Source organism: Takifugu flavidus, chromosome 10 (assembly GCF_003711565.1).
Source record: "Takifugu flavidus isolate HTHZ2018 chromosome 10, ASM371156v2, whole genome shotgun sequence".
In the NCBI taxonomy this organism is placed as follows: domain Eukaryota; kingdom Metazoa; phylum Chordata; class Actinopteri; order Tetraodontiformes; family Tetraodontidae; genus Takifugu; species Takifugu flavidus.
Genome location: NC_079529.1, coordinates 11,460,403 through 11,482,684, shown reverse-complemented (window position 1 = coordinate 11,482,684; position 22,282 = coordinate 11,460,403). Strand labels below are relative to the sequence as shown.

The 22,282-nt window shown below is 48.3% G+C and overlaps 3 protein-coding genes across 4 annotated transcripts; 2 read left to right on the top strand and 1 right to left on the bottom strand.

The window, feature by feature from the left end:
* The first annotated feature begins 107 nt into the window (after window positions 1-107).
* On the top strand, window positions 108-2,783 carry decr1 (2,4-dienoyl CoA reductase 1, mitochondrial). 2 transcript variants are annotated; one of them, XM_057044458.1, is made up of 10 exons: window positions 108-267; window positions 879-1,084; window positions 1,212-1,269; window positions 1,356-1,442; window positions 1,514-1,661; window positions 1,736-1,835; window positions 1,913-1,985; window positions 2,059-2,205; window positions 2,290-2,352; window positions 2,430-2,783. In XM_057044458.1, exons 1-10 carry the CDS (start codon window positions 211-213, stop codon window positions 2,481-2,483), a joined length of 993 nt encoding a protein of 330 aa, XP_056900438.1. In that variant the 5' UTR covers window positions 108-210; the 3' UTR covers window positions 2,484-2,783. The 2 variants fall into 2 exon arrangements, with proteins under 2 accessions (XP_056900438.1, XP_056900439.1); XM_057044459.1 differs by lacking the exon at window positions 108-267 and adding an exon at window positions 453-789.
* A 718-nt stretch (window positions 2,784-3,501) lies between these two features.
* LOC130533256 (ankyrin repeat domain-containing protein 34A) lies at window positions 3,502-8,459 on the top strand. Its single transcript, XM_057046527.1, has 2 exons — window positions 3,502-4,361; window positions 5,392-8,459. Exon 2 carries the CDS (start codon window positions 5,473-5,475, stop codon window positions 7,048-7,050), a length of 1,578 nt encoding a protein of 525 aa, XP_056902507.1. The 5' UTR covers window positions 3,502-4,361; window positions 5,392-5,472; the 3' UTR covers window positions 7,051-8,459.
* iqgap3 (IQ motif containing GTPase activating protein 3) lies at window positions 8,245-21,655 on the bottom strand. Its single transcript, XM_057046520.1, is given in 39 exon segments — window positions 8,245-8,831; window positions 8,976-9,084; window positions 9,153-9,278; window positions 9,355-9,518; window positions 9,624-9,836; window positions 9,914-10,001; window positions 10,082-10,187; window positions 10,277-10,379; window positions 10,493-10,625; window positions 10,700-10,932; window positions 11,374-11,458; window positions 11,554-11,694; window positions 11,772-11,996; window positions 12,423-12,586; window positions 12,692-12,844; window positions 13,058-13,266; window positions 13,341-13,410; window positions 13,523-13,594; window positions 13,733-13,816; window positions 14,055-14,225; window positions 14,592-14,734; window positions 15,246-15,413; window positions 15,504-15,594; window positions 16,303-16,466; window positions 17,210-17,325; window positions 17,626-17,786; window positions 18,061-18,122; window positions 18,125-18,223; window positions 18,306-18,393; window positions 19,278-19,441; window positions 19,539-19,620; window positions 19,752-19,930; window positions 20,020-20,133; window positions 20,377-20,444; window positions 20,535-20,611; window positions 20,689-20,766; window positions 20,841-20,997; window positions 21,077-21,164; window positions 21,495-21,655. Coding segments are annotated over 39 exon segments (4,890 nt in total). The 5' UTR covers window positions 21,523-21,655; the 3' UTR covers window positions 8,245-8,717.
* Window positions 21,656-22,282: the final 627 nt, after the last annotated feature.

The following is a 22,282-nucleotide window of genomic DNA, read 5'->3' as shown; positions in this document are numbered from 1 at the left end:
AGTCATAATTCTATATCGTTTTATAGATTGTATCCATTAGGTTTAAAACACGTTTAACAATTTCCTTTTTGATGGATGTATTCCGTTTAAAAAAAAAAAAAAAAAGCTCTTTGCATGATCACAATCTGAAATGGTCACGACCACTTTTCTCCCCTCCCTGTTCCTGTTGTTGGTATATTCCCGGTCGAAGGACACCTAATTTCGAGCAAGATGGCAGCTGCCGTAGTGGGTAGAATAGCTCAAAGTTCCAGAAATTTAGTTCAGAGGGTAAGAAAATGTTTGTTTTTTGCTTAGCCTTTAAACCTTAAACTTTGCCTTCAAACCTCAAACCTCGTATTGTGACTGTGTGCGCGCGCGTGCGCGCGTGCGTGCGTGCGTGCGTGTGTGTGTGTGTGTCCCAGTCCAGTTTCCTTGATCCAGTTTATCATTCGTTGAATATCATTTCTGTTGAATTCAAGTGTAATCACGCCAAGTTCCACTGAAGGATCTTATCTTTCGTCTGTATTTAAATTAAAACGTGTTTGATGGACAGGTTCAACATCCAATGGCTGTGAGTCTAGTTGTTGGTCTTCTCTGATTGGTCAGGAAAGTGACACGTTCTGCAGGTTAGGAAGTAAGTCAGCAACTTCATCTGGGGTGGCAGGTAGATCATTACACTTCCATGGTGGAGAAACTACAATATGTGAGCTGGACGATCAGAACCCAGACCTGAGCGTCAGTTAAATGTTCTAGAGCAGAAAAAGAATGACTACATAAGATATATCAAGTGCCGTCACAATATCCAACTCGGTGCGTTTGTGTTCCGTGCCTTTTAAAGTCAGCATGAGCTGAAAGCAAAACTGTTCAGCTGTTCTAAAGTAAACCCGTATGTCTCTCAGTCATGGTTCCATAGCTCGACTGCTCTTCGTCAGACCAGCCCTCCTCCTCCTCAGTCACGCTTCTTCCAGCCAGATGAAAACACCATGCTGCCAACAGGAAGCTTCAGCAACAAGGTGGCCTTCATCACAGGAGGAGGGACAGGCCTGGGCCGGGTCATGACCAGCACTCTGTCACAGCTGGGAGCTCAGTGCGTCATAACCAGCAGGTCGGGTATTTACTTACCGATGGAAGGAGACCTTTAATGGAAACCTAGTTTCCTGGTTTGTAGGTTGCACCAAGGCCTTCACAATTGATGTTTTTCATTTATGAAAGCATTTCTGTTCACGCTTCAGGAAGTTGGATGTTCTGCAGCAAACAGCCGAAGAGATCAGCAGTCAGACCGGAAACAAGGTGGGAAACCAGAAGGCGATCGGCGTTCTGCCGAAGCAGCTAGCTTGAACTTGTGCCAGGCTAACCACCCATGCCTCTGTCTGCAGGTCCACGCGCTCCAGTGCGACGTCAGGGATCCACAGGCTGTCTCCCGATGTGTGGACGAGATGGAGAAGCTGACCGGCCTGCCTGATGTAAAAACAACAAAATCAACGCACAAACACGTCGGCAACATGTGACGTCACCTTCTTTCTGATCGGTGCAGGTGATTATCAACAATGCTGCAGGAAACTTCATTTGTCCGTCGGAGCGTCTTTCACCAAATGCCTGGAAGAGCATAACTGACATCGTCCTGAACGGGACAGCCTTCGTCACTCTGGAGCTGGGCAAGAGGCTGATCCAGGGTCAGAAAGGTGGGAGGTCACGATCCGCAGTGACGTCACGGCTAACGAAATTCGGCTGCGTGATAATGCTGCCGTTGTGTTAGGTGCTTCCTTTCTGGCCATCGGCACCATCTACGCCGAGTCTGGTTCTGGTTTTGTGGTTCCAAGTGCATCTGCGAAGGCCGGGGTGGAAGCCATGTACAAGTGTGTCTCCGATCAGAATCACTGCCATGGCAGCTGTGTTGTTTCGCATATTTACTGCAGTTGTTGATGTTTGTAAGGTCTCTGGCTGCAGAATGGGGGCGCTATGGCCATAGGTTCAATATAATCCATCCCGGACCAATCAAAACCAAGGTGCTGACCATAGCGGCGATGTTTGTTTACGCTTGTTATTGTTCACCTACTGTGACGTGGTTGTTGTGCTCAGGGGGCGTTTAGTCGTCTGGACCCGACCGGAGCCTTCGAAAAAGGCGCGATCGGCCGGATTCCAACGGGTCGATTAGGGACACCTAAAGAGCTGGCAAACCTGGCAGCCTACCTGTGCAGCGGCTATGCTAACTGGATGTCTGGAGCTGTGAGATTGACCAAGCTCAACTAACCCGCTGATGCATTCGGACATGTGGGAATCTCTGGTTTTGACCACAAATGTTTCTTTCAGGTGATCCGCTTTGATGGAGGCGAATTTGTCTTCATGGCTGGCGAGTTTAACGAACTTCACAAGGTCCGTGTCACAATCAAGCGTTTCCTTCAGAGGGAAGCCTTTTGGTCTTTTTTGTCATCTTGTTCATCGTTTGTCAGGTGAGTCCAGACCAGTGGAAGATAATGGAGGCCATGATTCGAAAAACGAAGTGAGCCTGACAGTCCAGACGTCCAATCAGATGGCCAAGTGGAGCTCCTCAACTGATGATGTCATCAGATTCTGTTATGGTTGACAGTGATGTCACACTTCCCGTGTTTATCTTAAGAGGGTGAACGAAACATGCATTCTTCAAGTCGTTGGTGGTGGGGGGTTCCAACAGTATAAAGGTTCTAGTAGAAGATGATGATGAATATGCATCAGGTGGGACACAGGTGGACTGGGAGACGAGGACAGATGCAGCATCTGTCCAAATACATTTGTCAAGCTCAATTAAAGATGTTGATTTTTTTCAAGATTCTAAGATTTCTTTGACCTGGAAGATTGAAAACATTTACTGAGGCTTCACTGAGTTTGACATCATCGAGGGTTAGGGTCGAGGCTGACCCTCAGTTGGATCGACCCCCGCATCGCCCCCACCGTCATCAAAAGGAGAAGAAGAAGAAGCTGGCTGCTGTCTGTCTGTGGGTTGGAGAGCTTCACTGTTGGTTCATGGACAGAAAAGCTGCAGCTTGTTAATGTGCTGACAGTGTTTACTTTTAGTCTTAGCTGATAGTAATTCTGTAGTTCCAGTTATTATCCTAGACATAATTATCATATTTAGACGGTCGTCAAATTATTAGGTTAATATCTTAGTTCTGCTGCTAGAGGCCGAGATCACCTGATCACCAGGCTGCTGGAACCCTGCTGGGTCATGGCTGCCTCTCCTCTCCTCCCCTCCCCTCCTCTCCTCTCCTCTCCTCTCCTCCCCTCCCCTCCCCTCCTCTCCTCTCCTCTCCTCTCCTCTCCCTCCTCTCCTCTCCTCTCCTCTCCTCTCCTCTCCTCTCCTCTCTCCTCTCCTCCTCTCCTCTCCTCTCCTCCCCCCTCCTCTCTCTCTACCCAGCCCCCCCATCAGCAGGAGGGTCCCCCTACATGAGCCTGGTCCTGCTCAAGGTTTCTTCCTGTTAAAGGGGAGTTTTTCCTTGCTGCTGTTGCTTGTCTGGGGTCAGGCCCTGGGGTTCTGTAGAGACAATTTTGATGGTAACAGATGCTAATAAATGAAGATTGATTGATAAAGATCGGCAGTGAAGAGATCTTCACTATGTGCTCAGATTCCCATTTCCTGTATTTAGAACCAACTAAGCAAGTGATACAGGAGAGTGTGTGGGAACGTTCCTGAGGATTCCAGCACTGCAGTTTCCATGGTAACTGGATCCATAATAGCTAGTGTGTGTGTATGTTTCATCAGCATCCTGATATCAATAAGTGGATCATCAGTAGTGGAGTGTGGGCAGTCACGCTGGAGGAGGTGGTGCAGAGTAATGATCATCAGCTCCGTGTCAGGGGGCAGCACCCTCAGCCCACCATGTCTGCAGGTGCAGTCACACTGTCCTCCCCAATTTGTTCCAGAAGCTGCTGCATAGGAGCAGCCCTGCAGGTGGTTAGTGGGCTCAGTGCTGCATCTGGCTCCACACGCTGCACCATCAGGGTCCAGTCAGAATTCACCAAGTCTGGGAAGAACCAGAAGTTGTTGCTCTCTTCATCCTGAATCCCAAGAGACTGAAACGTTTGTGTGTCATCCTCTGACCCTTCATGGTAGAGCAGGAACACACGCACACACGGGTCACCCAGTGGTTCGGATCATCATTAAAGTGCCGTCGTGGGTTCGGTTCCGATCACCCGGAGCCTGATAAAATGAGTGAAGGCTGAGGGAAGTGACGTTTCCCTGCAGTGAGCAGCAGGGGGAGCCTCGGATTGTGAGGAAGAGGAGAGCGAGCGGCGGTGCTGCAGCTCATCAGTCTCAGTAAACATTCCGCTGCGTTCAGAACCGGAAGTATCAGACAGAGGCGGCCGGCCGGTGATGAAGATGAAGACGACGCAGCTGAAGCTTTGCGGTAAGAAGACCGACAGCTCATCATCCTCACCTCCATCATCATCCTCCTCACCAGCATCATCATTGCTGCCGCTGCTGCTGCAGAGACTAAAACCAATGAGGTCACAGTGATGACACAGCAAAGCGCCGATCAGCTGTGTGTGTGTGTGTGTGTGTGTGTGTGTGTGTGCATGCATCTGTTCTTATCTTCACCGTTTAAATATAGATCTGAGTGCGTCATGGCGGCATCCTGACGTATTGATTCTGTGCATTTCTGGTTTTGAGTTGCATTCCTCAGCAGTCAGGTGATCTCGCTCAGGGTGATCGATAAGTGATAGATGGAATGAATGGTAAAAGATGTGTGTGCATGAGCTTTGCTCAGCCATCGTTCCAATAATTAGATCAGAATTCCAGGAATGGTTCTTGCGAGGAACAAACGGGAGGAGTGATGAAAATCAAATAAAAATGTCAGAAATGCTCCAAGACGGAAAAGATGGCGATGGAATGAAGACCTGTGAGATGTGACCGTGACATATAAGGCAGCAACATAGGTGTGATGTGATTCACCTGACTGAGGTCTTGAAACCCCTTTCTGGCAAGAAGACCCCCCCCTTCTCCCCAAGACTTTCCTCTGTAGGGCGGCTGGTGTCTTTCTTACATGTCCATACCTGAGGAGACCCCAGGTCTGGCCTGGGACACTGGTCCCAGCAACCCCAGGAGGAGCTGGTGGAAGTGCCCGAGTAGAGAGTCCAGCCCCCTGCTGAGGTTGTGGCCATAGGCAGAGCTGTCAATCATTTGGTTCTAGTACAGTGGACTCACATCTGGCCGGGGAGGCTTAGAGTACAACAACAACAACCATTCTATTTGAAGGAAACAACAAAACAGTAATAGTGACAGTTTTGTGCTGTGGTCGGGAAACGAGCTGATATTTCTGAGTGGTGCTGGTGGTTGATGACAGAGATGCTACATAAAAGGGGATGAGCTTCCAGACATCAGGGGGAAGAAATCACTATTTAGTATTAGACCTCACCAGGGTTGTTTTTCTCCCACAGATCATGTGACTTCAAACAGAGGATGGTTAGCCAACAATAAGCTAGGCTGCTGCGGAGAGGAAGACTGAGGAGAGGAGGATCATGGGTGATGGAGGGCCCCAACAAACCGAGGGGAACGCCCTCCTCAAAGCCGTCTTCCAGGGCAAGTTGAGGCTGACGCGGCTGCTGCTGGAAGGAGGAGCTTATATCAATGAGGGAAATGAACGTGGCGAGACCCCCATCTCTGCTGCCTGTTTGGCCAGTTATGATGATCCACAGACACGAAAGAAGATAGTGAGGTATCTGCTGGAGAAAGGTGCTGACCCAAATATCCCTGACAAATGTGGGAGGACAGCACTGATGCATGCCTGCGCTGAGCGGGCGGGGAGAGAAGTGGTGTCACTCCTACTGGAGAACGGAGCTGATCCCAGCCTGAAGGACTATTCTGGTTCCTCTGCCCTCATGCACGCTATCGACAAAGGGGACCATGAAACCCTGCAGGTCCTGCTAGATGCCTGCAAGGCCAAAGGAAAGGAGGTGATCATCATCACCATGGACACATCTCCATCAGGCACCAAGAAGACCAAACAGTACCTCAACTCGCCTCCATCACCGGGGATTGTGGACAAGCTATCTCCAGCCTGCATGTCTCCCTCTGATGTTGAGATTGGAACCTCTTTACTAGCAGGAGACAAGAACCAAAATGAGGAGGGGGTCTTCAGCTTTGCACTAACCTCAGCTTTGCCTTTACCTTCAGCTCGGCAAGGAGGAGAAAAACGACCACCGCCACACAAACTCCTAAAGAGACTGAACTCGGAGCCTTGGGGTCTAGTGGCACCATCAGTGCCCAACGGAGTTCCCAAGGAGCACAGCGGCGGCCTGGAGGTGGAGGAGCTGAGCAAGACAATCAATGATCTATCCCTCACAGAGCCACAGAGACCTTTGTTGTCACGGAGACACAGCATTGAGACACATGACCCATGCTCCCCCAGTCTGACGGAACGCTCTTTCGCTGAGGACTATGTGGCATCCGCAGAGTCTTCTTGGGCTGACAAAGTCCAACAGCACCAGACCTTTTACCGCAGGAACACAGCCCCCGAGCCCCAGGAGAACAGCGGAGGACCAGTATGTCCGCCCCATGTTGTGGTTCACCCCAAGCTCATCCGAACGGAGCACTTAGAGTCAGAGAGCCAGCTGTGTCCAGAGACCCACCCGGTTGCTCCAGATACTGGTTGGGTGCCTGCGGAGCGAAGAAAGGTCAGTGCTTCCCCCTTCTCCCTGGTCACCAGCGCATCCAGGGAATCGTTGGAAAACATACCCAACTCTGTGTCCCCCCTCACAATGCGCAGACGTTCTCCGGGACTCCTGGAGCGCCGAGGCTCCGGGACCCTCCTCCTTGACCATATTTCCCAGAGCAGACCTGGCTTCCTGCCTCCACTAAACATCAACCACCACAGACCGATCCCCGATATCCGAGCCAACGGAAAGTCCACCTCCCCCATCCACTCTGGACAAAAAATACTTGTCCCCGTCGCCCCGGCGTCTCCGAAACGTGGCTTGGATTTCAAGATGAAGAAGAAGCTCATGAGGAGACACTCGATGCAGACAGAGCAGATGAAGCAACTGTCCACCTTCCAGGAGATCCTCGCTGAGAAGGTCATTGAGTTCAATGGGGATTGATAGTAGAAAGAACACGAGCAAGAATTATGGGTAGCTGTGTGGGGAGAAGTTTGAGTTTGGTTTAAAAGGCTGGAGGCAACCGTGTCGCTACCAAACCAATTAGTTACCACAAATACTGAAATCAGAGACTCCAACAGTTTCTGAATGAGGCTTCTTTGATGTTTAATGATGTTCGCTAAGGTGATGGATCCAAAATGACCTCGAACAGCTGCAAATGATCAGCGGTCCATGTGAAAACTGTTATTTGTGATCCCGTTGATCAGCGGAAACCTCAATTCAAAACTCATTTGTGTTGTTCCGAAAAAGGTGTCATTTTTCCTTTTTGAAATTCCAAAGAAGTCTGAAGGATCTTGAGCTAAAGCTGTAAACAGGTGAAGGATGTTCACGCTGAAGCTGGAGCACAAGGGACAATTCACAGACAGGAAGAGCGTAGCCTGGTTGGGATGAACCGGGGACTCATTGGACTCGGCTAAACCTGGAATGATTGGAATGTAATAATTTGTCATAAATGAATAATCTCGTTAACTTTCCCGACACAACAGCATCAACTGTTCAGAGAAGGAGAAACCTGAAGCAGAGCCACAGGCGAGGGATGCGTCTCCCTGGGACGGACTGAGCAGCATATTCTACAGAGAACGTCAATGTTTGCTTCAGTCAAATATAACAGACAGAAATAAGTCCAGGGACATTTTCAGAAGTCCTCCTCCGGGGATCTGGCCCACCCATCCTTCAGGCCTTGGTGGATTATAAGCAGCAAAACTGGAAAAAGAAAACCAAGACAGGCTCCGGCCGTAGTATAAGCATTTATGTGACATAATAATCGGCCTCCATCTGTTCTTCTGGGGAGTGGACACACAGAAGAACCAATATCAATATTAAAGTCACTTCATGGAAACCAAATTCAATGAGCATTTGTGCTAATTAACAATTTTATTTAAATCATGAAGGTGCGGTTTGACTGCAGTAGATCCTGTTTGTCCAGGTTCAGGGGTGTCACATCACCACAGACATTAGGAGCTTCACCTCCACCTGTCAGGCCCACAGGTGATCTGAACCAGTGTGGCCCAGTTCCTACAGACCAAACCTGGACACGCTGATGCTGGTTCATTCCTACAGTTTGGAAAAAGGCAGCAGAAATTCAGGAGTTCACTGATTCATTGAAAAGAAAAGATCCAAAAATAAACGTGGTTAAAATTTTAAATTTATTGACCAGAACTGACAGACAGTGGGTCTGGGCTCAGAACATCCCCAGTTTAAAGCAGCTCAGACTGGTTTATGGCTGAACTGGTCAGGACACCCGCCTGCAGCTTAGAATCAAGTATTTTTGTAAGTGACTCAGCAGAAGTTGATCAGTGATCTTTTTCTTCTGGTTGGAACTTAAAAAGTGGAATAAAAACTTTGATGTTCAAGCTGTTGCCTTGTGCTTTCTCATTCAATCAGAATCGCTGGAAATTTTCTGAAAACAGCCAAATGAAGTGTTCGCCGTGCACGTCCTCATATGGAGCTTTGAAGACCTCGTTTAGTTTGAGAATAAATCCCTTTTTATTGAAGTAAAGTCTTTGATTTCTCTATGCAGACAGTAAATATTTACAGTTAAAAATGTAAAAACTCAGACAGGAAGTACAGACGCATCATCAATGGTGACACAGGTGATCAGTGCACGTGGATCACTTCTTCAACAGCTTCTTGTTGAGGAGGAAGATGAGCAGGTTAACATTAACCTTTGCCTTGTCAAACATCTTCATCACTGCCACGCCCTCATACTGAAGGTGCAGGAGGTCCTGGGAACACACACACACACACACACACACACACACACACACACTGAGCTTGTGGCAACAAAGAGTACACAACCCTAAACTTGAGACACTCGTGTTCCGACCTGCTTTATCAGCATCCATTCTGCTTTGTCAGAGTTTTTGTACCTGATATTTAAGAGTGAACTGCTCCATCTCCACACCGAGGAACCGAGCCTTGACTACGAAACTGCCCGTCTCGGATCCAGGAATAATGTCGAAGATGACGTTTTTAAACCTGGAATGATCGACAGTGACCAACGTGCCGTTTGCTCCGGTTGATGCCGGTGAGAAGGATGTTCTTACTGGGTGTTAGGCAGGTCCTGGATCTCCAACAGAACACCCTTCTCATGCAGCTGGACAGCGCTGTAACTGACAGCACAAAGCTTCTTCCTCCCTTTGCCCTCTGCTGCCTTCCTGTTGGTCAGTTTACTGCAACACACAAGCAGGTGAAGAGTTCACACAGGTGAGTAATCCGGACGAATCCATCATCTCAGCATATAAGAACCTTTTGGCCGTCAGGTTGTCCAGACAGGAAGTGATGTAGTCGCTGTAATAGTCCACCTGCTCGCTGTGGAAGCAGGCCTTTGCCTCCAGACTGCAGAGAGTCTGACCAAGTTTCTGAAGCTCCGCCCCCCGGCACTGGCGGTGCAGACGCCGTTGGCAGATATCCTGTGAAGTTAAGAGGTTTTTGTGAATATCTCACATAGGAGATACAGGAACAGCCCCCAATAGCACAAACACAGCCTCGTCTCCTGTCTGCATGTGGTCGTTCACCTTGGCGATCATGTGCAGAATCTGGTTTTCACTGTGAGGCGGTTTCAGGACCCCCAAGGCCTCGAGACGGCAAAGACTCTTTAGGATCTTCCTCTTCTTCTCCTCTAGACTCAGGCTGCTGTTGGCAATCAGCGTCGGGTTTCTCTTTATCTTCTCAGGGGTCAGAGCCTCCCGCTGCGCACGTCGCTGCATCAGCCAATCATGACAGACTTTCTGGGGAAGGATTACACGTCAGCTGGAGAGGAGGGTCCCCTAAACCTCCATCTATAGGCGTGTGCATGTGTGAGTACCTCATCATGTGACACAGAGGCCCTCAGGATGTCACTCAGAGAATCACCTGACTGAGTCCTGATCACATCAATGATCAGCTGCTTCGTGCTGGAACAATAAAAGTCAGCAGATGAATCTAGGGTGTAAATAAATGGCTTCGGTCAGAACTAGCTAGCGTGCTAAGCTACCTGAGCAGCAGTCCTCCTGTGTACACCTGGTCAGTCTCATCAAAGATGTTGAACCTGTTGGTTAGGGTCAGAGAAACCTCTGATCCTGGATCAGCTGAAGACTCTCCTGGAGAAAACAACAAACAAACATTTGTGTTGTGCTCAGAGAACGCTGACACGTCATTAACGCTGTCCAAACAACAGCAGTATAATTACCCATAAGCTCCTGCAGGGTCGGGACACAACCAAGGTCCTGCAGCAGCAGCCTGAGGGGGTCAGCGGGGTCCGCACATAAGGCCTCCTGGTGCTCCAACAACAGCTACACACACACACACACACACACACACACACACAGAGTGAAGAAGCAGTCCTTGGATGCTGGTCTTTGCGGGATCCAACTGGTACCGGCAGAATCTACAGGTGTGAACCCACCTTGTGTGTGTTGAGCAGTTCGCTGACAGAGATGTAGATCACAGGCTTGTTGACGACGAGTAACTCGGAGAACTCGTCCACGTTGAATCGGTCCTTTGGCTCGGGAACGTCGCAAACACACACAAGAAACTTCCTGTCAGACAGGAAGAGTGAAAGAGGTGGTGAGGCCGCAGCGGGCAGAGCAGGGAGACCAGCGTGGACTCACACCTGAACCTGCTGTGGGTCTGACTGATGTACTGGTTGAGGGCTCTGATGTGGGGGCCGTCTCCGTGGAAGTGCTTGTTGGCAGCGGCCTGCTGCAGCATGCGTGAGATGGAGCCCAGGATGAATCGCTGCTCCGGCTGCAGGGTCGAACTGGCTGAGCGGTCAACTACATCAAACCCATCTGGAGCCACAATGGCCGGGTTCATGTAGCGGTAGTAGACCAGGTTCCCAACGACCTGCGCAAAGAAGTTGGACAGTTGGGATCTTCTAGAAGATGAACTGAATCTGACTGAGGCTCGGGTTTGGGTTAGCACGTGGCAGGACAGCGCCGTCCCTATAGGACAGTCGGTGCCAAGAGAGAAGAAAAGCCCCCCCAGAAGGAAACAAACCTGACACATAATAAATAAATTCAATGGAAACAGTTCAACTAATAGAGGGGCACAACTAATGCATGCTAATCTCTTCTACTCGTCTAGATGGAGGAAGTGTTTGTGGTGATATCGCCCCACCCTACATGACTTCCTTCACTACTTCCAGGCCGCCGCTGCTGCTCACTGAAGACGGAGTGGACAGGCAGCCTAGCCGGGTCGTGTCAGACCCAATGTTTCATTGGCACAGTGAAAATGTTCAGCAGGACGCCAGGCTGCTGCTCCTGGTCATCACCTCCTGGTCATCACCTTGTAGAGTTCATCCTCACTGGCTCCAGGAAACTTCAGCTGCAGAGAGTCTCGCAGAACCTTGGCTGTGTAGCGTAAGCCGTACCTGCGAGAAGGCCAAAGAAGACGAGCTGAGCGGTGGACGCACTCGTCGGAACAACACCCCTAACCCTCGCCGGAAGAGAGGCTTTTAGGACTCACGGCAGTTTACTGAGGTTGGACGTGATGGCTTTGAGCACTCTGTCCGTCAGGTTCCTCAGGTTGACCACAGCGACCTCGACACGTCTCTGGACCTCAGGGTGAGTCAGAGCTTCAGCAGGTGAGACGTCATAGGGCAGCGAGCTGGAACAGATACGGAGTGGGAGGAGTCAGACGTCACCTGACAAACACCATTTCCTCTGCTGAAGACTCCGCCAGACCTCTTGCATCCAGTCTGGGTCTCGGACAAGTTGATCCAGGTCTTGTAGACGTCGACTGGGTCGGTCCTGATGCTTAGGTCTTTATCCATCAGGATGTCCTGCAGAGCTGGTCCCAGGGAGTCGCGCAGGGCGTTCTGACCATGGGCGTTACGGTAGAAGTTGACCAACATCTTGATCACAGTTGGGTTACCTGTGATGACATCCTGAGGTTTCTCCACCTTCAGGCTGACATCAGGACACAGACCAGGTTAGTTCAGGACAGGACTTTGTGTCCTCACCGGTGTAGAGATGTGGACAGGTCAGAACCAAAGACAGAGTAATTGTGGGGGGGCTGGGCTGGGCCGAAGGTTGATAATGTCTGAATGGATGGATTTCAAACTACAGATCAAGTGTGAGGGCAGGCACAGGTGAGTAAAAGACTGGCCAAGGTGTGTGTGTGTGTGTGTGTGTGTGTGTGTGTGTGTGTGTGTGTGTGTGTGTGTGTGTGTGTGTGTGTGAGGGCATTTTGTCTGCCTGAGGCTGAGGTTTGGGTTTACGGTTAAAAATGTGTTTAGGATTAAGTTCGAGGAGGAGCCTCAGGACGTTTGTGTAAATGGGAATCCTGACTGGCACAACTAATCTGTGTGAGCGTGCGTGTGTGTGAGAGATCACCTGATCTCATAACGCAGCGCCTCGGTGAACAGCTGCAGCAGCAGGAAGGCATCCCTGCCGTCAGAGCCGTAGTTAAACAGACTGAAGACCAACATCTCCATGAAGGCGGTGGAGCGAGTCTGAGGCATCAGGAAAATGAGCTGGGCCAGGTAGAGCGGTTGGGTCTGGAACGGCAGAGTACACCAGTCACGCCTCACACCGCTGATCCCTGATCTCCCTCAGGATCAGGAGGGAGGTCGCCCGTGGGCACCTGTGTGGGCTGTTCTCACCTGCAGCAGGTAAAAGAGGTGCTGATAGGCCTCCAGTCTCTGTCTCCTCTCTTTGCTCAGAGCCTTCAGTCCTTTACTTCTCTCCATGTCCAGCATGCCTGACAGCTGCTCCTTGTTCTTCTTAGTCAGCTTCTTGCAGTGGGTAACCACTTCCTGTCCAGAAACAGGCAGGTTTGTGAACTTGACAAATCCAACTATAACAAGACTCTGTAGATCACCGTGACAACCGGTGCCAAACTCCTAACCCAGGAATATTATGGTTACCAGGACAGCTCCTGGGTGATTGGGTTTCGGTAAATCCAGCAGGAAGCAGTTAAACAGCAGCATCGCTCATCGTTTAAGGAGGCACCTCAGGTGAGCAGGTACCTGCAGCGTGGCTTTGTTCCGGACCAGCAGACCGATCTTCAGGTCCATCAGGTTTAGGTCCTCTTCCAGCTGTCTGTTGAAGCGGATACTCTGCACCACCTCCTTCCTCAGACGAAGTAGCTCAGCCTCCTCTCTGATGTCACCATCACCCAGGTCAAGCAAGTGAATGAACTTCCTGACCACCGCCAGAGGGGGCGTGCCCGAATGCACTAAGAAAAGTGACAGAAATCTACAATAAAGATAAAACATTCCTGGTTGGAAGTTCTTTTTCTTGTAAACTCACCCAACATCCTGTACTCCTCACGAGCCTTACTGGCTCTGAAGAAAGCCTGGATCTTCACAACAGCGCCCACCTGTGGACAAACGCCATACTGAGTGAGGGTGGTGCCAGGCTTTAGGCTTTGATTGAAATCATAATTCTGATGCAGTCCTTGTTCTGAGTGAAAAGAGAAGGAAGAAACAAACGTTTTCTCTGAAGAAGTTTAGTCGGGCACGGTAGTTTTTCATTGCCAACCACATCTTCACATACGACTGGATCTGTTGACAAAAACAAAACTTTTTAATATTTGTGTTGCTTGATGTCGGATGGATCCAGAATTCCTTGAATCAATTCTGCTTCAGCTCATTGAGATGGTCAAACCTTGTTGAACTCAGTACAGTTCTAAAGACTGTTACCTTGACAACAGCTCTCCAGTTCATGTAGAGAAACTGTAGTCTGCGTCTGTACTTCCTCTGCTGGACAACCCTCCTCCAGTGAGCCTGAGGAGACAACGAGAACTGTATTAGTGCATTTCCTGTGGTCCAGAGCAGATGGCAGTGAGGAGCTGGAACCAAAGCAGAATCAGTCCACCTGTGCCAGCTGTGAAAACCTGCTGGAGCTGATTCCATCTATGGATGCATCACTATGCATATACTTCCTGATCCAGAGCCTTATAAGATGATACAGATCTTTCTTCAATAAAAGTTCCCATAAACAGGCAGATTCCAGTAATCTCACCTGGATGAGGATGACAGCGGGTGTGTGAACCATCAGGTACCGGCGTCGAGCCTGGAGCTGCTGTCTGAGCAGAAAGCCTCTACTGAGGGCCTGCAGGCGGACAACGAGGGCTTGGCTGCCTCGCCACAGCCCCCTGCGACTGTACAGGCCTGAGACGCTGCTCACGACCTCCTGTCAAACAAACATGCAACACTCGGACTCAGTTTCCTGTCCAACACCAACACCCTCCAAGGGACGATTACGCCTCCCGCTGCCTCAGTCAAGCACAAAACAAAGATAACCTGGCATCACAGAAAGGCACCAACAGTTTATTTCCACCCAGTCTGTGGGCTGCAGATACTGGCTGCAGCTCCCCCCACCCCCACTGGTGAGGTCACTGGATTAAACAAGTCCAGAATCAGCCAGAAGTAATGAGGAGAGGGAAGTGATCTGTGGTGTCTTCATACAGGTGGTCTTGATAACTCATTCCCACCTGTTGGTGGTCGTATGAACACAACATCAGGTGAAACACATTCACTCATAACCCTTTCATGTCACCTGTATCTGATGTTGCTGCAGAAACATGCTGTTCTGTATGAAGCCTTTGGGTTTTTCCCAGCAGCCCTCCAGTTTGTTCAGGTGGAAATAATAGAAGGAGCCATCATTCAGGCAGGCTCGAACCCATGGACTCCTGTTGTCTCCTAAAATCAGGTGGAAGCAGAGGTTGACATACACCGGAAAGTCACACTAAACATGTTTGAGGTCAGTTAGGAACACCAAAATGACCTTTTTATTATTTTTGTCAAAGTCACTTTTAAAAACACTAAGATTTCAATGTTTTTGAACAGTTTTTTTAGTGATGGGGCATCATGCTACAGGAAGGACTGTTAAGGGGAAAAAAACACTGTGGAAATATTAAATTAACAACTCATGACATCAGCCCAGGAGTTCAAGCTTAGGTGCAAAAGTCTCCATCTCAAAACCCTGATATCATCCATCCATCACCTATGCTTTAGGATGTGTGGGCCCGACCTCCAGCAGCCTATTGTCACAATGCTATGGAAGGATCCTCAAACATCTCACCCAAACCAATTTAAAGGCATGATGCCAAATGCTAACCAAAGAGATGAAAAATTCTGAGTATGAAGAACTCAACTCTCTAAAACGGCATGTTTTTTACTGGGTGTAAGAGACTGAACACGTGTGTTGCACCTGCGTGGATCCTGTCCGTGATCAGACTGTAGAGTTCCCTCTGATAATCTGCAGCACATGCAGAGATGATTCCCTGCAGCTGAGTCTCTGGCATAGTCAGAACCCGGAGCGTCTGACTGACTTTGTTCTCTTTTACTGCCTGATTTACAGCTGCCACAGCCAGACACACTGCAAACAAACAAACAAACAAACAAACACAGTCTGTATTGATTTGTTGACCTAAGGAAGCATTGGCAGGAAAACCTTGGCCAGACTCACTTTTCAGCGTGTTCTGACTCTCCTGATTGGCTTCCTTCACTGCCTCCTGAATATCAGCCAACCACAGCTCAGCTGCTCCATCTCTGCTCACCTGATTGGACAGAGACATCGACACTAGTCCAGCAGAAGTGCTGACACTGTTCAAAATCACGTTCCCATAAAAAAGAAACATTCTAACTGAAATTCTGAATGGTCAGTTGCAAACAAAGGCAAGCGGCAACAGTCTTCAGCTTTAAAGGACAGGCAGAGCGTCAAACCTGAGAGATTAAAGAAGCAGCGCGAGTGGAACACGCGGTGAAGAAGAAACATCTGTAGCAGTCAGTGGAGGTACGTTTGGACAGCAAAGCAAAAACACCCCGAGCATCTTTAGCTGAACACAGCAGTATTGTCCATCAAACATGACTGTTCACTCTCATCATCCTCAGAGCAGCAGCAGGTGCGTTCTCTCAGTCTTCCTCTTCATCCTCACAAACAAAAAGGCTTTATTTTCATTTACAGCTGAGATGATGGAGGAATAAATCTAGAAGAGTTGCTATACAGGCTCACGATTCAACAAGAACACTTTCAAGAGGAGCCCATGGGGGATTTATAAGAGGAGCCTGTGATGGATTTACAGAAGCTGAAGAACAAAAAGTTCAGGCATAAAAGACTGAGAAGAGAAATGCAAGATAAATAAAGCTGGAAATAAACATCCACAAGCACCCGAACACCACCTGCCGTCTGCCTGTACAGCACAGGTACACAGGTAACCTGATAGTAACCCCAGCAGACATCGTACGAGCGCTCGCCGAGGCCTCACCTGAGCTTTGCGCTGCCTGTATCGGGTCAGTAGGGTCAGATATCTGCAGGCGTTGGCAGCGGAAACCTCATCAATTCCACACGAAGGCAGCAGCAGAGAAGCCAGCAGCTTCCGGGAGTCACCTCTGTCCACAGCCTCGTTGATCTCAGCCACAGCCAGCAACTCTGGAGGTGACACACATCAGTTCACAAGCAGGCATCACACCTCCCATCCCAGCGTTCACACTCTTTGTGCATGTGTGAAACAAAGCTTGTTGTAAGTGCCACTTTTAATCTGGAGCAGCTAAAACAAACCAAAAAGGTGAAAGTGAAGAGCTTTTGTGTCACTTATTCTGTTTTGTACCTACACTGTGAGTCAGGTGTTTCATTAATGTGCTTTACCTAAGAACTCTGATCACCACTCGGCTCCTTTGGGTTTTCCAATCAAAGTTTTCCACTTCGCTTTCATCAATTTAGTAGATTTAGAAAAGCTTTTATGGAACCATCAGCAGATTCATGTGTTAAAGGAGCGTTATATGATGTATGTCAGCAGACCATTCTGGCCACTGTTTTTCACAAGACTAATCTGGCCTTTTCTTCTAATCCTGAACAGTAGTAACGTCAGTGATACCAGAAAAGTTCCATTGCTTTTTTCAGACTTTTGAAGATGGATATGAAGGTGACTTAATCCATAAACAGCAAAATAAGAACCAAATTTAAAGGAGCATCAAGACTGAACAGAGACTCCAGAATTGTAGATTTACATCTTTTGCTTATAAAACTGTATAAAGGTTCTTATCCACACCTTCCTTTATGCTAAACTCTAAATTATGACGTGTTTGTTGTAGCTGCTTGTTATCAGATTTGAGGGCGACCCTTTTGTGCTGTCAAACGTGCAAAAAATGTGTGTGTGTGTGTGTGTTTCATACTCTCATATTCATCTTCAACAGAGTTGTTGACAGAGTCGACTCCTTCCTGCAGCTGATTCCAGGTGAGCAGATCATTGCACATCTGCTGCTTCATATCAAGCAGAAACTTAAAGTACCTGATAAAAGATCAACATGGTCAGCTTCAGCTAACATCTGGTCAAAAGAGGAGCTTTTAAAACTCATTTAGGGTGCCGATGTCAACCTGTCAGAGCATGCATGAACATTCTCATTTAAAGGACTTTGTTACTTCAGGTTCAGTGCAGTTGTTGGATTTGAGCACATCAGTCAAACTGACAACCTTGACCTGTGCAGAAACCGACTCACCTGCACATGGGTGCTGAGGTACTATAAAACACACGCTGCATGACATAAATTGGAGCTGAAAAAACACAAGGCCCGTTTTGTCCAAAGCTTACCTGTGGAACAGGGTTGGGTCCACATCAGAGAGACCCGCAGACGGACTGGTCAACAGGGAGCCAAACTGGTGCAGCTGCCCCACCTCGAGCGCCTGATTGATGAGTGCAACCTCCGACAGCATCTCCACAGCAACAAACAGTTCCTCCTGCTGCATCTCCCCCTGATGGAGTTTAACAGGACATTCCTGTGACTGGACTCAGGGTAGGGGTAGGACTCAGGGTAGGGGAAGGACTCAGGGTAGGGGTAGGACTCAGGGTAGGGGTAGGACTCAGGCCAGGGGTAGGACTCAGGCCAGGGGTAGGACTCAGGCCAGGGGAAGGACTCAGGCCAGGGGTGGGACTCAGGCCAGGGGTGGGACTCAGGCCAGGGGTGGGACTCAGGCCAGGGGTGGGACTCAGTTAGGGTTCCGGGTAGGGTTAATGTGTCTCAGATACCTGAGGAGCTCTTCTTTGTAGCACTTTCAGCTCATCATGGTAAAGAGTTGCAGCAAAGGGAAAACTTCAGGCAGCTGAAGCTCGGCTACCATTAGACAGCTGACGGTGCGTCTGGCATCATCGAGGCGCAGGGATGCGTTGAGATTCTGCACAGCTGTGTGCACTGTAGGCACACATACAAATGCAAACTTACTGATGCACACAGAGAACTGTAAATACCAGAAGAGAGACAGTTGGGGACTTACTGGCTCTGGATCTCTCAGCAGTGCAATTGGCCATGGTCACACCTTCCTGCAGCTCAGCAGGTTCAAGAGGGTCAACACAGCCTTGTTCCTAAGGTCAAAGGTCAAACACAAAGCCTGTTGTCCATCAACTAAGTCTGTCACTCGATAAATGCCACGGTAACATCCCTGTTGTCTGTGATGGGGACACTCAAAACGACCCAAGCATCTGGTCAGGCTTCAGTTCTCATTTTGCCCAATTCATCAGCTACATTTGATTCAGTCGACCTTCTGTTCCTGGTTTGAATTTAACCTATACGGGCATTCATTCAGCTCTCCACTGGGGTCCTCTAAGGACTGGTGAAGGAGCCACTGTTCTTTACTATATACGGTCCACAACCTTGCGTGGGTCAGTCATCCCATCACATGGTTTTTCATAGGACTGCTATGCAGAAGACACCCCTCCTCGTTCCCCCCGTGACCTTCAGCTGGATCTGCTCCTTCCTACTTGAACAGTCTTGTTGGTGCCCATCTATCCCTTGTTGACCGTGTTTCTCACATGAGTGTTGACTGGTAAAGCAGTGTCTGTTAAGACTCTTATATCTTGTTCCCCGATGGTGGGGTGACCTCTAGAGCTCTCTCAGAGCAATAGCGACCCTCTTCTGAGAGCTCCTGCCCTCTTAACATCACTTATCTTCCTCCTCCTCTCTCATTTCTCACAACTCTGCACGGGCAGTTGCCCTCGTACTCGGTAGTTTAGGCCTGCAAGCTAGTATGTTATTTACATGGGCCTAAATCGCACGAGGGAGTCACCAGTTCACCCCAAACACGTGTCATGCAGAGAACATGCAAACTCCACACAGAAAAGCCCGTCAAACCCAAAACCTGTTTAACCACTGCGCCTTGCAGACGTGACTCAAGAATGACGCTCTTCCTTTTCTGCTGGGGTCCAAAATTGTGTTAAATCCTTCAGTATTCTGAGTGTGTTGGGTTTACCAGCGCCTTGAGCTGTCGGTCTGCCAGCAGCTGATCCAGGTACCAGGGCCCATTATCACGACGGAGGCCCCTGAGGGCCAAAGATGACAGCTGCAGAGCTGTGAGGAGGTCGGGTTGATTGGAGGAGTCCAGAGCTTCATCCACCTGCTCCACTGCTGCTCGAACTTTCACAATAGATGTGTTTAGCTTTTTTCTATTGTACAGTCTTTAGACATTTATTTTATACATATAAAAATAAAACATTTTTGGAATGCAACTCACTGTTGACCAGAGTGATGGTGTCCTGAATTTCTCTCCAAGTCAGAAACTCTTCATAGATATCTTTGTCCTCGTGAGCTCCAAGCTAAAATACACAGAAACGTGAAGCGCCTCCACTTGTACTCGACTACACAAACACTTTTGCTGTCGAACGTTTTTTGACTTTATGCAATGGTTTAGACGTTCCGTGTTAAGTGTAACAGTCTCTGAGTGCACCTTGATGGCCGCGTGCTGCTTTTTCTTTGCTTTAGCCTGCCGCAGCATTTCTTGATAGACACTCATCTGCGCCTCCTGTAGGTCACTAAGGAGGGCATTGGGATTCCTCAGCGATGCCGCTGTGATCTCCAAATGGCCACGGTCCACCGCCTCATTGATAGCAATCACAGCTGCATGGACTGATGGGAAACAGAACCAGGGGAAGAATAACCATTGGGGTTTTTGACCACTCCCACACATGAATGCGACCAACCAATGTGACGTCTACCTGCTGCCTCGTCCACTGACAGCTCCTTGGCCAGAATTCCTCCAATTTTGTTAAATGCCGGAAGATGGATTCCATATTTATCCAACTCTAATTTCATGTTATTGATTTCCTCCTCTGAAAACACACACATGTATTTCTGTCATTGTGAGGACTCTGATCCATACCGGTATAATCCATTCCCCAGCCTCTTCCCTTAACTCAAACTATCACTACTAAATAACCAACTCTAACCAAATCCTTGCCTGAACCCTCAAACACATCGTTTCTACAGCGGACTCTTACTCGGTGACTACTGTCATGAACACACACAGGCAAAGGCCAACATACACCCGAGATCATTTATCACTGTAAACTCACCGGTAAAGTTGACTTTTCCATACAAGTCCTGAATCTGTGGAGCCAAACCTTGTCTGTACATGTAGATGCTGTAGACAGACAAACAGACAGTCAGTCAGTCAATACAGAGCCTGCAGAGATACAGGTGGTCAAACAGACTGACAGGCAGAGACACCGACCTGAGAGCATGGACACAGTAAATGGCTCTGGGCATGTTCTTTTTGTCATAGATGTCTGTGGTTTCTGGGTGGAAGATCTGAAAGAATAAAATGAAGATCAGTACCATTATTCTGACCATCTGAACAATAAGTCAGTCAGAGTGAGCTCACTGACCGCTGGCAGCCCAACTGCAATCAAAGCATTCCTCCATTGGTTGATGTTGTCGGTGTGACGGAAATGCAGACCCACCGCCTGATTTGTCAGTACACAGAGAATCAGTTAATAAAGACATAATAATAAAGATTATACTTGTGTGTGTCTGTTACCTGATATCGCTGCTGTTCAGGGTCAAAGATCTTCTTCAGACCAACAGCATTTGGAGCAAATCGATGACCCAATTTTGCAAGAATAACCCCGTTCCTCAAAACCTCCTCCAGCTCAGTGGGAGCAGGAAGTTCCTCACCCAGGCAAGCCTCAATCCACCTGAGAACAGGAGGAAGAATATACCCCACAACAAATGAAACTAAGTAGAACAGGGACAAGATCTCTTACTTGAACTGACCTCTTGGCCTCCTCCAGCCTGCACAAGTACTGATAGGCCACATTCTGGACCCTCTGTTCATCCATCTGTTCTGCTGTCAGACGCTCAACTGGAAGAGAGAGAGAGAGATTTACTATTTATAGATGTCTGTGAACCAAGACAAAGAAAGTTATTACACTACAGTAAATCTTCATTTCTCATTATAAATATTATAAGATATGCTTGAGATTAAGAGATGACAGTATACTCAGATGTTACCTTGGAAACTATCCTATATATTTAACCTATTTTTCCCTCGAACAAATATATTTAGATAAGATTGATTTAATCAATGTCACTAAATACGACTTAAATAACTGGTAAAAATTCTGTCTGCAAACACGGCGTACGTGGCAAAGAGAAAAATGCAGTAAAAACAGTAAACAGTACTTCTACTTACATCCGTTGTTCCTGTCTGAATCCACCATGATGAACCCCTTTATTAAGAGATATCTTTGCTAGTTTTATGAATCAAACACAAAAGTAAACAAAGCGTCTCAACGCTAGGAAATTCCAAGCTGCTTCTGGTCTCGAGTTTGAACTTTCCCCGCGGCTTTCTGATTGGCTGATCGACAGTCGGTTCACCCATTGGCTGGGGGGTGAGGGGCGGGGCTTGCAGAATTGCATGATGGTATCTGTATTTCGAAACCGGCTCGTCGCTTTCTGTAGGCAGCGTTTCCACCATTCTTCCGCCGTCTACTGCTTGTTTAGTCGTTTGGTCCCGTTGCAATAGCGACCGCGGTGACCACCGCCATATGAAACTAGAAGAGTCAACGATTTACAAATGGAATACATATATTCCTCGTTGGCTTACTTGGACGCGCGAATATATACCAATCAATAACAATCTTTCTTGATCTTCATATTCGTACTGATTCACAGTACGTTCCTTAATTGATAAGATTTCTGAAGTTGTGGCCATTCGAGTTATGTTCCCTCTGCATTGCAATAACGTGTCGGATAAATATATTACATTTTGTAAGAGATTTGGAGTTTGTAAAAGTGAAGATAAACAGATAAACCTTTATTTTCTTCAGGCAGCATTTGATGAAAATAGCTGATGTGTCTAGCAGAGGACGCTGTTACTTAAACCTGAGCTCCAGTCCAGAATGGAAACTGGTGCTATCCCTCCAGATGATTATGTCAAGGTGAGCAGTAATGAAGAGACCATGAAGATGGACTAGACAC